Below are 14,989 nucleotides of genomic sequence, written 5' to 3'. Positions count from 1 at the left end.
AGGCGCCGCTCCCTCATACCACGCCCGCGTGTGCGCCCAAGTCCTCCGCTCGGGCTCTTTGTCCTTCTTCCTCCGCCACCCAACTCTCTTCCTCCCGGCTCCTGTCCCCCCTCCGGCCGCGAGGGGCCGCACTTGCGGAAAGCTGAGGTGCCCGTGGAATCCTGGGGGCCAGCCCGGAAGCGGAAGCTTCTCCTTCTGCCCGAGAGAGGGAGCGGGGGAAGTGGCTGCGCTGTAGAACACCGGCGCGCGGGAGAGGGAGGGGGCGATTTCCTTTCGGGTCCGGCGCGCCGGCGGGACAGCCGACGCCGGTGAGTGGAATGTCGTGTGGGGGGCCGCGCTGCGAACTTTGCCAACGGCCATCAACCGTCATTGGGGGCGGGGTGAGTCTGGCGCGCTTCTGTCTGCACTTAAGAGTAGGCAGGAACTTGCCCGACCCCCGTTGCTTTGCCTCCCCCGTGCCTGCTCCTGCCCTGGCTGCAGGGAAGGCTAACCAGAGCCCGTTCAGCTATGTGCGTCCTGGGGGAAGGTGCCATGGCGTATTAATGCTCATGGGGGGTGGGGAACGGCAAGCCCAAGGTCAAGTGGAGGAGGCATGTGTCACCCCCCATCCTGTGCCTGGTGCAGGGACGGGCCAAAATGAAACTCGCCTTGTGTGGTGGCGCTAGCAAATGTTCAGGTACAGTTGCTGGGATGAGGTGCTGCCGTTTCCTGCTGGTCAGAGGTTCCCATTTAAACTGTGGTACCGTTTTCCCAATACGCAAAATTGTGTTGGATTGAGTTGAGTGTTCGTGTTCTGCAGATCGTGGTGTGCCCTCATCGAGAAGACCGGGCCATGCCTACTGTTGCCAGCAGCCGGCTCCACACCTGAGGTGCCTGCCCCAGTGCAGCCATGGCAGCCGCCACCATCGTACACGACACGTCAGAGGCGGTGGAGCTGTGCGGCACCCATGGGCTGTACCTGAAGCCCATCACAAAGATGACAATCAGCGTGGCACTGCCCCAGCTGAAGCAGCCGGGCAAGTCAATCTCCAACTGGGAGGTGATGGAGCGGCTGAAGGGCATGGTGCAGGCCCACCAGTTCTCCACCTTGCGCATCGCCAAGAGCACCATGGATTTCATCCGCTTTGAGGGCGAGGTGGAGAACAAGAGCCTGGTAAAGTCTTTCCTGGCCTGCCTGGACGGCAAGACCATCAAGCTCAGTGGCTTCTCCGACATCCTCAAAGTCCGAGCAGCCGAGTACAAGATAGACTTCCCCACCAGGCACGACTGGGACTCTTTCTTCCGCGATGCCAAGGACATGAATGAGACGCTGCCAGGGGAGAGGCCGGACACCATCCACCTGGAAGGCCTGCCCTGCAAGTGGTTTGCTGCCAAGGACTCAGGCTCGGAGAAGCCGAGTGAAGACGTTCTGGTGAACGTGTTTGAGAAATTTGGGGACATTCGCAATGTGGACATCCCCATGCTCGACCCCTACCGGGAAGAGATGACCGGCAGGAACTTCCACACCTTTAGCTTCGGAGGCCACTTGAACTTTGAGGCTTACGTGCAGTACCGTGAGTACGCAGGTTTCATCAAGGCCATGAATGCCCTCCGAGGGATGAAGCTGATGTTCAAAGGAGAAGATGGCAAAGCAGTGGCTTGTAACATAAAGGTGAGGAGCTGCATGGAGATAATGTGACAGTTTTGAAAGGCTCCCGAGCTTGTTAGCTTAGGGCCTGCATGGATGAAACCAGGAGATCTATATAGTTATTCACCTGTAGACATGGAAAGGTCAGAGATATGACAGGATCATGCAGGAACATAAGAATTGCCATTGACTGGGTCTGACTGTAGGTCCAGACCTTGCCCGGTGTCCTGTGTCATGCTGGCAGAAAGGAGATGCTGAAAGGAAGAGGGAGCATGGTCATGACCAGGGATGCTTTTTTTTTTTTCTTCACTGTTCCCTTCTCACTTGCTACCATTTCAGGTCTAGGCCATTCTGATTCAGAGGCTTCACCTATCACTTCCATGCTCAATAACTACTCATGCCCCTTTCCTCCAAGAATTGGGTCAATCACTTTTTGGCATGATGGAAGTCACAATGTCTTCAGGTATAGAAAAACAAAATAGGAATTTTAGGTTAATTTTTTTTTTTAGAACTTTTTGTGGCTCTTCTGGCTCTATGGTGTTGACAGCAGAGTGACTTGATAGGTAAATTTACACATTAGATAAAAAGTATTTTTTATTTATTCCTAGTTTTCCAATGATCCAAGTGACTTGTGTAAGCAGATGGAGTGATGATGGATAGGTTTTATGTAACAATTACTTGTGTTGATTAACAGTTGCCTCGTTAGACCTCTGCCTTTTCCATTTGTGCACAGATGACACTCCCAGATTAATACCAACAAGCCTGCTGACTTCAGTATTTTGTGCATTTATAACAATTTAGAAAATCGAGGCCACATTTCAAAGCAAGACTAAATATCTAGTTCTGCAGCACACTTATGCAAAAAAGAACCTTGAACTTGGAAAGCACTCGGAATTATTTTTCCCTTTAAAATATAGATACAAAATTGTGCCTAGTGGATATCTACGCAGCCAGTTTGTGTAGTTGCACATTTCTCAATCATATGAAGCTGATATGCAAGCAGCACTTGTAAAGTTATTACCTTGCATAAAACTTGATTTACTGGTATTTATAGACTTTGCTAGAAAAGTAAAAGGCAGAGTAATTCCAGTCCTAATTTATGGCATGCTTCTAGTCCACACATAACTAATTCTGGCCAGTAGAGTAAAGTGTTGCTTTCTTTACCTATTTTTGCAACCTTCACTGCCCCATTAGGTACATTTTTGGAGCAGCTGCTTCAATATGGTGTTTGGTGGGTCACAATTCTAGATACAAGCATGTTGAAAAACATCTGTGTTCAGTGGTTCCTAGAGACAAAAGATGGTTTTCTTGGCATTGGTGAGACTGATGACTATGTAAGGGCATTGAGTCTAGTTTGCTTTTTGCTAGTTGCAAATTCAAGTTTAAAATTCGCATCTAAGTTACAAATAACTATACTGAAGATGAAAGCATTAAGTAGTTCAGTTTTAGGGCAGAGTCACTTTTCTGTGGTTCACACATTATTTAAGTCTTTTAGTTTGGCTAAGCAAGACTTGTTTTTGGGTGGTTTAATCTGAAAATCATGCACTTTTCATATAAACTTATTTTTTTTATAAAAGAACTTGATCAGTTAACACTTCAAAATGCATCTTTTCAACTTCAGGGAAAAGGTTTGATTATAAATTAAGCCATGCACTAAACTTCTCATGTCCTATAGACTTGATGAATCCCTAAGCAAGAGTTGATTGTGGGGTGGGGGGGAACAGACAGTGTGGTTGCATCCCCCTTTGGTTGTTTAGTGCATGCATAGTGAACTCTCCAGCTCATCAGCCCAGCTTCTGACAGACTGCCTTCAGCATAACTCCAGACCCTTCAAGTACTACCACCACTTGCCCTACCTTTTTCACTGCTGCAGAATTCAGTGGTGGGCAGGGGATGTGTCTAGCATTCACCATCTGGGCTCTACAGCCAATTCAAAGTGTCAGGTCCAGTAGGAACTGTATCAGCAAGCTGGTGAGCACAGGAAGTTTGCTGTCCATATGCCACTTAGCCAAAGGGGTATGTGGCTACTTCTCTCCATCTCCTTCCCCCTCAAAGTCTCCTCTTTTGGATTGGCCCAATGTTTCTAAATATCTCAAAAATGCTTTTCCTAACATTTCTTGTAACAGTTTTGTAAACTCAGAAAAATTCTTGGGCCTCAGGGATTTTAGTTTTTGGGAGATAGTGGAGGTAAAATACTGACATTTGGACAGACTGTTAGAACTCACTGGTCTTAACTGTGTTCTTTAAAGGTATCTTTTGATTCCACAAAACACTTGAGTGATGCATCAATTAAGAAACGTCAGCTTGAGCGGCAAAAGCTTCAAGAGCTTGAAAAACAAAGAGAAGAACAAAAGCGTAAAGAAAAAGAAGCTGAGGAAAAACAGAAGGAGGAAGAAAGGTAAATCTCCCTTAAATAACTTTTTAATATTTCACATGACAACAAAATACAGCATGATTACATGTCCTTCACCATGTTCTTCTCATTTCCCTCAAGTGAAAATGCACCTTGTCTAAATCAGTTTGTTTCAAAATGATTGCCTTTGGACCTGACATCTTCGGCCCATAAAAAATAGGAACATTTAATTAAGTTTTATTCTCACTTCTTTCTTAATGTACTCCTTTTTGTCCTGTTTGATTGTCCATTGTATCTGTAACCCAAGCTTTAACGACATACTTTTAGGTACACCCCAAAACCTTGTAGTCATTCTGTCCTCCTTTAGTGGGAGGTTTTAAATGTCTCTCTTAGTTTTAAACCTTTAGGATGGGATTTTAGGCAATGGGAATTAGGATACTAGAAAGGTTAAGCCCCTCTGATTGTAATAATAAGTCAACCAGAATTCAGTCCATTTATATTAACTTTCCATAAAGTTATCCCTTTTTATTTTATTGGGGGGAGGGGGTAGCATTAAAATACTGGTACATCTCAAGAGCTTTTACTTCTGGAAAACCACAGTCACGCATGTTTCCCCACATCTCATACCACCAATGTGCTCTAGCCCTCACTTGGAAGGACTGCCTTTTGGGGTTAGAATAGATCAGTTTCCATGGCCAAGCCAGTCCTTAGTGCCCATGAGATTGTATATTGTAGTTTAAATGTCATCGCCTGGAAAACATTGTTTTTCTAGGCCTCAGTTGTTCTGTTGCCATCATTCATGAAAAACAGTTGTACAGAATGACAATAACATGGTTATTTTGAGGAGTGTGTAGTTAATAAAAGATTTAGTCAAATTTTATATTTTTTGTGGAAATGTGCTTGCTAGAGCTGGCTAGTTTAAATATTGAAACTAGTGGTTTTCATTTAGATTATAAGTAGGGATCCACTGAAAGCACTATTCAGTTTACACAGAAAATGCAAAATCAGGCATTTTCTGCAAAAAAAACCCCCATTTTTTTAAATACAAAATAATGGCGAGCTCCACAAAAAATCACAGGCTCACTGCAACAAAAAATAAACAAACAAAAAAAGCCCATGCTTCTGATCATGGAGCCCAGGATGCTTGCAGCAGAGAACCTGCAAGCAGCTGCTTGCCACGCTGCCTGCTGTGAGCAGCCCAGTCTCCACAGCAAGGACTTGCCTGGGCCTGGGCCTGGGCCTGGGCCTGGGCCAGCTGTGGCAGGCAGTTGGGAAGCTGTAGGTGGCTGCATCAGGCTCCACTGAGCCCTGGCCCAGCTTCTTGCCAGCAGTGGATGCATGTGTGCCTCAGGGCTTACAGTGGGGAAGGAGCTGATTGGTGGAGGGGCCCTGTCTGCGCTGCTGCTTGCCCCTTGCTAGCAGAGAGGCGAACATCGCAGTTTTAGATGTGCCATGGTTTTTGCTTCCCGCTGCTGATTGGCAAAGGGGCCCTGGTAGCCACATTGCTTTCTGCTGTCTGGACTGGATGTAAACCACGGTAAATTTAAAACTGCAGTTTTCACCTCCTGACCATCAGGAGCGAGCGGCAGGGCTGACTGGACCCCTCTGCCAGTCAGTGGCATGGTGGGCTTGGGGGGAAACGTGAGGTTGCCGCACAGCGTGCTTCCAGCACAAATTCCAGTCCTCCCTAATTACAGGTACACCAGCGAAACGTGGAGCATTAACCTGGGGGTAGCAAATGCTGTTACAGTTGTATATACTAGGGAAATGTACCCCACACACAGGTGTTCATCTTTTGTCATTTAGTTGATAATTTTTCAAGAGTTGTTTTTCAGCATTCCTTACTGAAGCAAAACTTGACTTTGGTGGAAATTTTTCTAGTTAGGAAGATGGGTCATCTTGAGCTGTTGACTGTTGTGCTTATGTTAAAGTGGATTTCTGCAGCCACAGGGTCAAGCTTTTAGGTGTCTGTTTCCAAAGACTATTCCATTTACTTATGCAGCTGTTCTTGAAAATGTTGTCTTTGTTATTATCTACAATTTTGTATTTTTTGTCTCGGAAGGATACATTATCTAGTCAGCTGATGATATTGTTGTATATATGGTTTCATCAGTAAAATATTTTATTTTGCTTTCATTGATTCTATGTTTGATGTTTAGGTTTTACTTATCCCCATCTCTAGAGTCTGACATCAGCTTAGTTCTGATGGTTTTGAGGGAGCGGAAACATTTACAAATGTTCACTGAAGGTATTACTACACTTCCTACTTCTGCCTGGTTGTGTTAGTAATCAACAATTTAAAAAATATTGTTAACCATAAATTAGAAGATGTCTTTTCATATTTTATACACATATGTGTGCGCACACATGTGCACAAATGCACATGCATTTTAAAATGTATGTTACCAAAAACCTAAAATTGTGCCTATGACTAACTGAAGGAAACAATCTCATTTTAGGAAACAAAAGGAACTCGAAGAATATGAGAGAGAGAGAAAACGTGAAGAAAAGTTACGCAAAAGAGAACAGAAACAAAAGGACCGTGAACTGCGCAGAAACAAAAAGCAACTTGAAAAAATGCAAGCAGAAGAACAGAAAAAACTTCAAGAAAAAATAAAACTGGAAGAAAGGAAGCTTCTGCTAGCTCAGAGGAATCTTCAGTCCATTAGGCTAATTGCAGAGCTACTGAGCAGAGCAAAGGTAAACTTTTTTGACATCTCTGTTCACAAGCCAAACTGCTGAATTTTTGCATGCTCCAGCAGTCAGTCCTTGTTACATCATTGGCTGTAAGTTCAAGCAGCTATCTTGAATCCGTAAGACGGTTATAGTATGTATCGGTTTCTTGAAGGGACAGAACAAAAGAAGAACCTGAAAATACAGTCTTGAAGAACATCTTACAACAATTTCTCTTGATGCATGCCTTATTTCTGAAACTGCAGGATAAAGATGTGCTGAACATGTTAAAAGGAACTAAACGGGTATAAGACATAGGAGTCAAGTTCTCATGCATAAGTTATTAACAGTTAATGTTAGAAAAATGCATTGAGAATACAGATAATACTTTGTTAGAAAAATATGCTTTTGTATTGTCCAACTGGTGTTAAGATTTGATTGTTAAGTCATGTCCAAATCCATTGTCAATGTTATATTCCCATATATTCTGTGAAAAAGGATGCACAGATCTCACTTGGAAGAAGTCGTAAACATTTGGGGGTAGTAATAATGTGTGTAAATTATTTTAAGTAAGTAGTAATAAAGAAGCACAGGGCAATACAGAACTTTATTTCTTGTTTCCATCATATCAGGAATTCAATGCAGAAAAGTGCAAGGTAACTGCATCTAGGGGGAAGGAACCAGCAACACACCAGTAGGCTGGGGAACACCCTTCTTGTCAACACGGTGGCAGAAAGGGATCTTGGAGTTATTGTTGACTCCAGGATGAACATGAGCTGCCAATGCAAGGAAGCGGTCAGTAAGGCTAACCGCACCTTGTCATACATCTATAGATGCAGACAGGACCAGGGAGGTGATCCTTCCCTTCTATGCCGTGTTAGTCAGGCCACAGTTGGAGTACTGTGTCCAGTTCTGGGCACTGTACTTCAAGAGGGATGTGGCTAGCATTGAGAAGGTCCAGAGGAGGGCTATTCGCATGAGGCAGGCCCTACGAAGAGAGGCTAAAGGGCTTGAACCTATTTAGCCTCCACAAGACAAGGCTGAGAGGGGATCTGGTGGCCATTTACAAACTCTCCAGGGGGGACCAACGAGAACTGGGGGGAGGCTCTGTTCCTCCAGGCAACGCCTGGGGTTACTAGGAATAATGGCCACAAATTGTTAAAGAGAAGGTTTGGGCTGGACATCAGGAGACATTACCTTTCAGTTAGAGCGGCCAGGCTCTGCAATAGGCTCCCAAGTGAAGTGGTACTCTTTCCTACCTTGGGGGTCTTCAAGAGGAGGCTGGACAGATATTTGACGGGTGATATGACCCTGGCACCCATTTCTGCCCAGAACAGGGAGTCAGACCTGATGATTTGTTTAGATCCCTTCCAACCCTAAGCACTGTATGAACTTGTACTGGAATGTGTGAATTGTTAACATACTAACACAACATTCTATTTCATCCATCAGGTTGCAGTGTGTGCATCACCTTGGTGTTTCATATCCCCACTGAGTTAGAGTTTAATCTCAGAAAAATACATCTGGCATGAACAGTAATGTAATGGGCCACTTCTGTGCCCTGGACGGTGATGCTGCAAGTTGCAAGGGCAGTGGTCAGGGTTTTGCTGCTGTGAGGGGTCACCTCCTTATTTTGCCACCAACATGTAACCAGTAGCCATTTAAAAACAAATTTTCAGTGGCAAAAAAGGCAAGAGGATTAACCCTCCTTGACACTCTGCCCCCTACCTTGCAACACTGTTTCTGCTGGACACTGTCCCTGTGTGGTATAGACCCATTGCTGCTGCTCTGCCCTCCCCACTGCTGGCATTGGAAATACTTCATGGAAAGGTGGTGGGGAGAGAAAAGATGGGAGGCTAAGGCTCCATTTTGGTGACTTTTCCTACACCTCTTTGTGCTCGGAGCTTATGGTCCACTTGCCCATCCTTTGTTGCTATGCTGCTGGGGATGACCCTTAAGAAGAAACCTAATCTGAACTTCCCCAGAAAAGATTTGTCTAATCTCTGCTTAATGAAAGACCTTTGACCTCTCTCTTTAATCTAGAGATTAAATCTTATTACCTATTTGGCAACTAACTTGGTTGATTCTATTTTTCCAGTTTTATTTCTGAAAACAGTGCTTTTACTGCATAGTTCTATAAACCCATTTTTAAATAGCTTTCATGTTGGCAGCCAAACTTTGTCCAGAAAACAGTCTGTTTTACTAACTTATTGTTGTTATATAAGTGTAATGCATCTCGGAGAGGTGAGCACATTTATGAACTTTCCAATCAATTTTCTTCCTGCCCTTTGGTGTCTTTTAGGCAGTAAAACTTCTAGAGCAAGAACATAATGAAGAAAAACTCCGTCTTCAACAGTTGGAGGAGAGGCGAAGACTGCAAGAGGCTGAACTTAGACGTGTAGAGGAAGAAAAAGAAAGAGCACTAGGATTACAGAGGAAAGAAAAGGAACTAAGGCAGAAGCTATTAAATAATCTACTGAGCAAAAAAATGGATGAGTTACAACAGAACAAGGAGGAAACAAAGGTATCTCAGTCTGGCTTTTTGAAAACTGCATTGGGTGGGGTTCCCCAAACTCTGTCATCCAGCTGCATAACATCTACCTCGGGACAGTCTGTTGCATGTAAGCTAACTCAGGTCTGTCAGAGGGAAGTAGTATCCCATGAAAGTGTGAACTCTCAATCCAAGTATTTAAATGGAAATCTACACAGTGAAGCTCTTGTCAGGGAAAGCAAAAAATTTAATTTCATTAATACTGAAAGCTGTTCTGATAAGAAAAGCTCAGGTGTACTTTCTTGTATTCCTTCTAATAACCAGCAACACAAGAGTATACCAAGCCAAGACCAAAATATTTGCAGGAAGGGCCTGCACTGTGAACAAGGAAAGTGTAACAGAGAGCCAAGTAGGGGGAGTATTGACACATATACAGATGATGGTAAGGACAAAAGAGAGAGGAGCAAAACCAGAAGAGACTTAAGTAATCAGGATGAAAAATCCAGTAAAGAAAGAAGACTCCATAAACACTCTAGTAAAAGTTACAGCCCTCACCGAAGAAGTATAAGCCCAGATCCTACCCGTTATAAGAGGGCCTTCAGTAGCGAGAGTAAACGTGTTGAAGAGAGAAGTCACAGTCGCAAAAGCCTCAGCAAGAAACGAAGACACCGAAAGAGATCACTGAGCAAACAAAGAAGTACTTGGAGCAGGTAGTAGAGGGTATAGCCTTTTCTAAAGGCTGTTACAGGACAGATTAGGACCAGAAGGTCCTATGTGTGACTACTATGGAAGGAAAAAAATAAAAAACAACTTTTAGATACTGGTGAATATCTAACTTGAATTGTAGTTCATGGAACCAAGATACAGATAACATTTTGTTGGTGTTTCTTTGTGATCTGTTGTCTTTTTTTTTTAGATTACCACAATAATGAAGGTATAACCACTTGTGCTTGAGTTTCAACGGTCTTAATAGTCAACCTAACTATGTTTTCATTCACTTCTAGTTTTCTAAATCTTCTCATTAGAACATTTAGGTTTCAAAATCTGCATCACGTCTTCTGGTTTAAGAGAAATATGCAAGTGCCAGCTATCAGGAATTCCAGGTTTAGGAAGTTACTGTATTCAAAATATTTGATTAAACTTTTTCTTGTAAATTTAATGAAACCAGACGTAACAAAGCAAAACGTTTGCTAATTGAGCCAGGGGCAATATTTTTGTATACTTGCTAGAAGTTTTACAAAATACCTTTTAAATTTGTGCTGTAATGCTTCCATTTTTCATTGAGATTTGTATACTTGCTGTAAAGCTGCAGGACCCAGATGACTGTGGCATGTAATGCCATTGATATATTTCAAAACTTCTTTCCATTTCAAGTAGGTTTACTAATACACTTCTAGGATACTAGGAAATAGTTGTCATTGGAAAAATGGTCAGAAAGCTGTTTTCTTCTTTAAAGTGTTTAACTTCTTAATTATTCAGAGTAGTTTCAAATCAATTAAACACTTGTTTCAAGTATATATGTGGTTAGATGTTGTTTTTTTCAAAAGGGGCCTTCTTGCTAAATTATTTTTACTTGCAATGTTCATATTCAAGGCTGCAATATACCTTATTAAGTAACTTTTTATAATATTTTGCTTCTGCACATGCAGCTCAGGTATATTAAAAAAAGTTGTAACTTTACAGTGAAAGAACAGGTTGGCTTGCATTTTTATGGTGAAATTGAAGAAGCTATTTCCAGTGAACCAGAATTGCTGTTTTTATATGTCAGTATATTAAAAATATACAAAACTACTATATTAAACCTGTGTGGCTTGCTTTGTGAACATTACCTGATTATGTACTTCAGTAATCAGTCTGATGCTTCTTTCTAGTAGACGTTTCTGTAACATTCAACTAGGCTATCTATTATATCAGATCACTAACTGTAATATCTGCTCAGTTACCACCTAAAATACCTGTTTCCTGGAGTCAGTTCAGAAAAGGCGGGTGAACTGCATGCTATGGCATGTGTTAGCGTCTCATCACACAAAAAATTAACCCTCAAATAAGGGATCAGCTGAAGATGCGCTGCTCTATAGTGCCTTAGGGAACTTGTGTTCCCTAGGATTTATTTTTCATACGTTCAGGGATGGTGCAGTCCAGTCTTGCCCCTGTGACTGTGAGCAGGGAGGGACGGAGGAGATGGGAGGGGGAAGCCAGCAGCCTTAAGCTGTCCATTGGGCTTTGCCCAGTCTGAGCTGGAGGGGGTTAGGGGTGGATTGGAGCCCTAAGCTGTCCCAGCTGGGTTACCGAGGAGAGCCGGGTTGGGTCTTGCAAGGCAGAAAAAAACGTTAACTAAGAGTTTAATTTGTTTGAAATGTAAAACTGACTTTTAAAAAAATGTGATAAGAACAGTTACAATTTTTTTCCTGTTGACTGCGAGGAGGCTTTGTGAATGACTTCATATCAGAAAGGTATATGTTGAATCTGCTTATCCTTGGCCATCTGTAGCAGCTTTAAAAAGGATATCTCTTCTCATTTGGAGTTTAATCTGCCTGATCAACAAGGTCTTAGCTAATTAACAGCCACTGCTGACACTTCAGAATACTGACATTTTTATTTAAAATGTCAAAAAAGCTGGTGGGAAGAAGAGTCCCACAACTCTGAGAAATAGAAGGCACTTGTCCATCCAGCAAGAAAGCTGGGCGGATGGTAAAAGGTCAGCAGGATATACAGCAGGTTATAAAGACAGATGGACATAGCAGTAGCTAACTGGAAGAATGTTCTTACTCATCATTTCTAGACATTCTAATGCAGTGATTTTCAATCGGTACCATGGCACCCTGGGGTGCCTTGAAATCCTTTAAAGTACTGCAGGATGCATCACAATGTTAGCAGTGTTAGGTGTGCAAATACAATTCACAAGATAAACTCAGACATTTAAAATAGGAACGAATAGTTTTTAAAACCCACTGAGTTGTGGTCTGAGATTTTTTGCAAGAGAAGATTTGTTTTATTGCTTTTCTGTAGTCAAAACAGAGAGCTGACATTTTCTGAGAGGTACCTGGAGTCTACCAAGTTGTGCCTTTTGACTAAAAAGGTTGAGAACTACTGTTCTAACCTTTAAGGGGAAAAGCTATCTAACAACTTGTCTGAATACTACCTTTGGATGCTAATGAGACTTGGATGAAACACGCGAAATCTTAACACACTTAAAAAAAATTGTGCTGTCTAGTCCAGACAAGGTTCATAGAATATTAAGTCTACTAGGCTGAATTCAGTATTTTAAAGTGAAGGCTGTTATAAGTTGATCCAACATCCAAAGGGGTGGCAGGATAAATGCTGCATATATGGCCTCAAGGCGTGATAAGCCCCAAAATTACAACCATGTCCTGAAGAAGAACGTATTGCATTCAAAAGCTTATCTAGTTTATTCCACCCATTCAGTTGATCCAATAAAAGATATCACTCAGCAAAATCATTGTCTTACATATTTCTTGGACTACCATGGCTTCAATATCACTACAACTATCCATTCTTGTGGCAATTTTCTTAGTTGCAAATATTACCCAAGCACTATGGTATAATAATTCCATTGTGCTATTAGCTTGTACCAAATTTAATAAAAGTTTTAAGATTTAAAGTTCAAGGATTATACTATATTTTGTTTGAATAGCTTTGCCTACAGCATGTTTTAGCACTATGCTAAGATGCTAAATTATGTATTCCAAGAATGATAGCAACCTTAATTTTGTCTTCCTGACTTCCTTCATATTTTAACAGGAGTTTAGAGTTTAAGCCTCAGTAACAGTACATGGAAACAGCAATGCTCCATATGTTGCTTTTCAAAACACCATCCAGACTGGTGCAGGTATCTGTAATCCTTAGCCAGTCTCCCTTCTTGTAATAATCCTATTTGGTGATTATGTCTCGCATCCTCAAAAACAGTGTTGGCCGTAGTAGAAAAGCTCTTTCAATTGGGTTTAATCAATTTTATGGTCATTTTATCACCAATCCTCCCCTGCCTTAACTTAGGTAAAATGACCATCAGGCTTGTAGAGAAGCACTACTTTAGTGATTAGTTGTACACCTAACCCTGTGGTTATTTAACCAAGCCTACAATAAAAATAAAGTGTGAAATATTTTAGGAACAAAAGACTGGAAGATAAACTACCTCAGGCAAGTGAGTGAGTCTCTCATTTGCAAGCTATCCCAAGAAATTGCCAAAATTACCACTTCTTACTATCACATGCAGCAGCAAGGCACAGTTTGGAAAACACTAAGAACACTAACATACCACAAATAAAAGGTCACTTCCAGTGCCTGGATTCTGCAATGGCTCAAGAAAACTGTAGCAAAAGAATTAATCTCACACTACAAAGGAAGGTAAAAACCAGACTGATTTATACTAGTTTGACTCAGAAGAAAGATTTCTTCCTGACTTCAAAACTGGTGAGAGGTACAGCCCTGTGCAGAAAACCAAGACCTTACACCTATGAGCCTTTTCACCTTTAACAAAAATATAACTCATGCTATCATAATGTCTTGTTCCTGTAACAGGGCTACCTGGAGAAAAGCAGCTTACAAACTGAAGGCCAGGAGTTATCAGCTAATGGACTCCTTATGTTTAGTTCAAGTGCTACAATGCTGCACAGTTTGGAAAGTGCCTCAGTCCTGTTTTTTTAAAAAAAGCAGTAGCTAGTCCATATTCTGAAAAAAAAAAATCAGTGAAGCTTTATGCTTGTTTAGAGTCCAACAGACATCAACATGATTCCTCACAAGAACAACAATCCCTCCAATGAATCCCTTTGCAGGATTGAACTTTAGTAAAGAAATATTCTCTTCTCAGTTTTCAAAATTTCCAAATAATGGTCTCTGTCCAGGAGTAATCTGGGGGTTATTTGGGGTCAAGGAAGCTGTATTTGAATGGGTTTCAAATTGGGAGAATGGGTAAGGTGATGTAAAATACTGTTTCCTCTTTAAAAAAGAATCATGCAATATCTTTTGAATAGCTCTAATGCCAAAAGAATGAATAAAACTTGACAAGGGACTGATGACTAGGAATGATAAAGTTTAAGTGACATTTGGGAAGGAAATGGCTTACTGAAGAAGCTACCATGTGCTTCAGTGAAAATTAATTCTGATTTGACCACATACAATGCTTTACAAAATCACACTTGGTGCATGTGCGGAAATATTTTAATCTGTGCTCTATCAATATCATAAAGGCAGATGAAATTCACTTTGAGTATGATTAACGAATGTCATTACATACTTTGATACGTAGCTAACATTTGTCCTCCAAAGAAACCTTTTTATACTTAGTGTAAGGCAAATAGAGAAAGGTAAAGACTCTCCAGTATCTTGTACATCTTAACATGAATGTCACAGAGTCTGAAATGTGGCATACAAATGTATCTTATGATGGTAAGAAAATGTTATATTTGCTATTTGGTTGGTTGATCATGTTGTTACCGATTGTATTGCATTACTGAGTTAAAGAGCAAAACTTTTGAGGGCATCTGTCATTTTTGGGGCTTACCATGAGATATGAATATTTAAACATGTTCTTTTGAAGTAGGAGACCACAACATATAACCATCATCCCATCACTGTCCTGGCAGTATCCTAGCTTTCACCTTTTTTCAGGAGGTCCATCTGTTCTCCTTAAACTTCAACTAAAGAGGCAGCACATGCAAAGGCAGATTTGGGGAAGACAGAAAATTGTTAGCATTCTTCTGTAACATAGTTGCATCTTATGTAACTTGCTGTAGTGTGTTCCAAATTAGGCCTAAACCTAGTGATATTACTGAATTTCACCAAAAGGAGATGGAAGTTGAATTAATTATAACACACAATTATCTAG

General features: G+C 41.6%; 1 protein-coding gene across 2 annotated transcripts; it reads left to right on the top strand.

Annotated features, from left to right (window-relative positions):
• Positions 1-52: 52 nt before the first annotated feature.
• Positions 53-10,945, top strand: AKAP17A (A-kinase anchoring protein 17A). 2 transcript variants are annotated; one of them, XM_019529388.1, is made up of 6 exons: positions 53-308; positions 800-1,651; positions 3,877-4,025; positions 6,440-6,680; positions 8,956-9,177; positions 10,061-10,945. In XM_019529388.1, exons 2-6 carry the CDS (start codon positions 890-892, stop codon positions 10,082-10,084), a joined length of 1,398 nt encoding a protein of 465 aa, XP_019384933.1. In that variant the 5' UTR covers positions 53-308; positions 800-889; the 3' UTR covers positions 10,085-10,945. The 2 variants fall into 2 exon arrangements, with proteins under 2 accessions (XP_019384933.1, XP_019384932.1); XM_019529387.1 differs by having other exon boundaries at positions 60-308; positions 8,956-10,945.
• Positions 10,946-14,989: the final 4,044 nt, after the last annotated feature.

This window comes from Crocodylus porosus, unplaced genomic scaffold, assembly GCF_001723895.1.
Source record: "Crocodylus porosus isolate Cpor-Errol unplaced genomic scaffold, CroPor_comp1, whole genome shotgun sequence".
In the NCBI taxonomy this organism is placed as follows: domain Eukaryota; kingdom Metazoa; phylum Chordata; order Crocodylia; family Crocodylidae; genus Crocodylus; species Crocodylus porosus.
The sequence above is the reverse complement of the archived record's forward strand: the minus strand, read 5'-3'. Positions and strand labels throughout refer to the sequence as shown.

What these genes read in the sequence shown, in the direction of transcription:
- AKAP17A (XM_019529387.1), top strand. Translation starts at nt 890, where the DNA reads ATGGCAGCCGCCACCATCGTACACGACACGTCAGAGGCGGTGGAGCTG. An exon ending in CAGTGGCTTGTAACATAAAG is followed by an intron (nt 1,652 to 3,876) that starts GTGAGGAGCTGC and finishes TGTTCTTTAAAG; the next exon opens with GTATCTTTTGATTCCACAAA. An exon ending in AAACAGAAGGAGGAAGAAAG is followed by an intron (nt 4,026 to 6,439) that starts GTAAATCTCCCT and finishes ATCTCATTTTAG; the next exon opens with GAAACAAAAGGAACTCGAAG.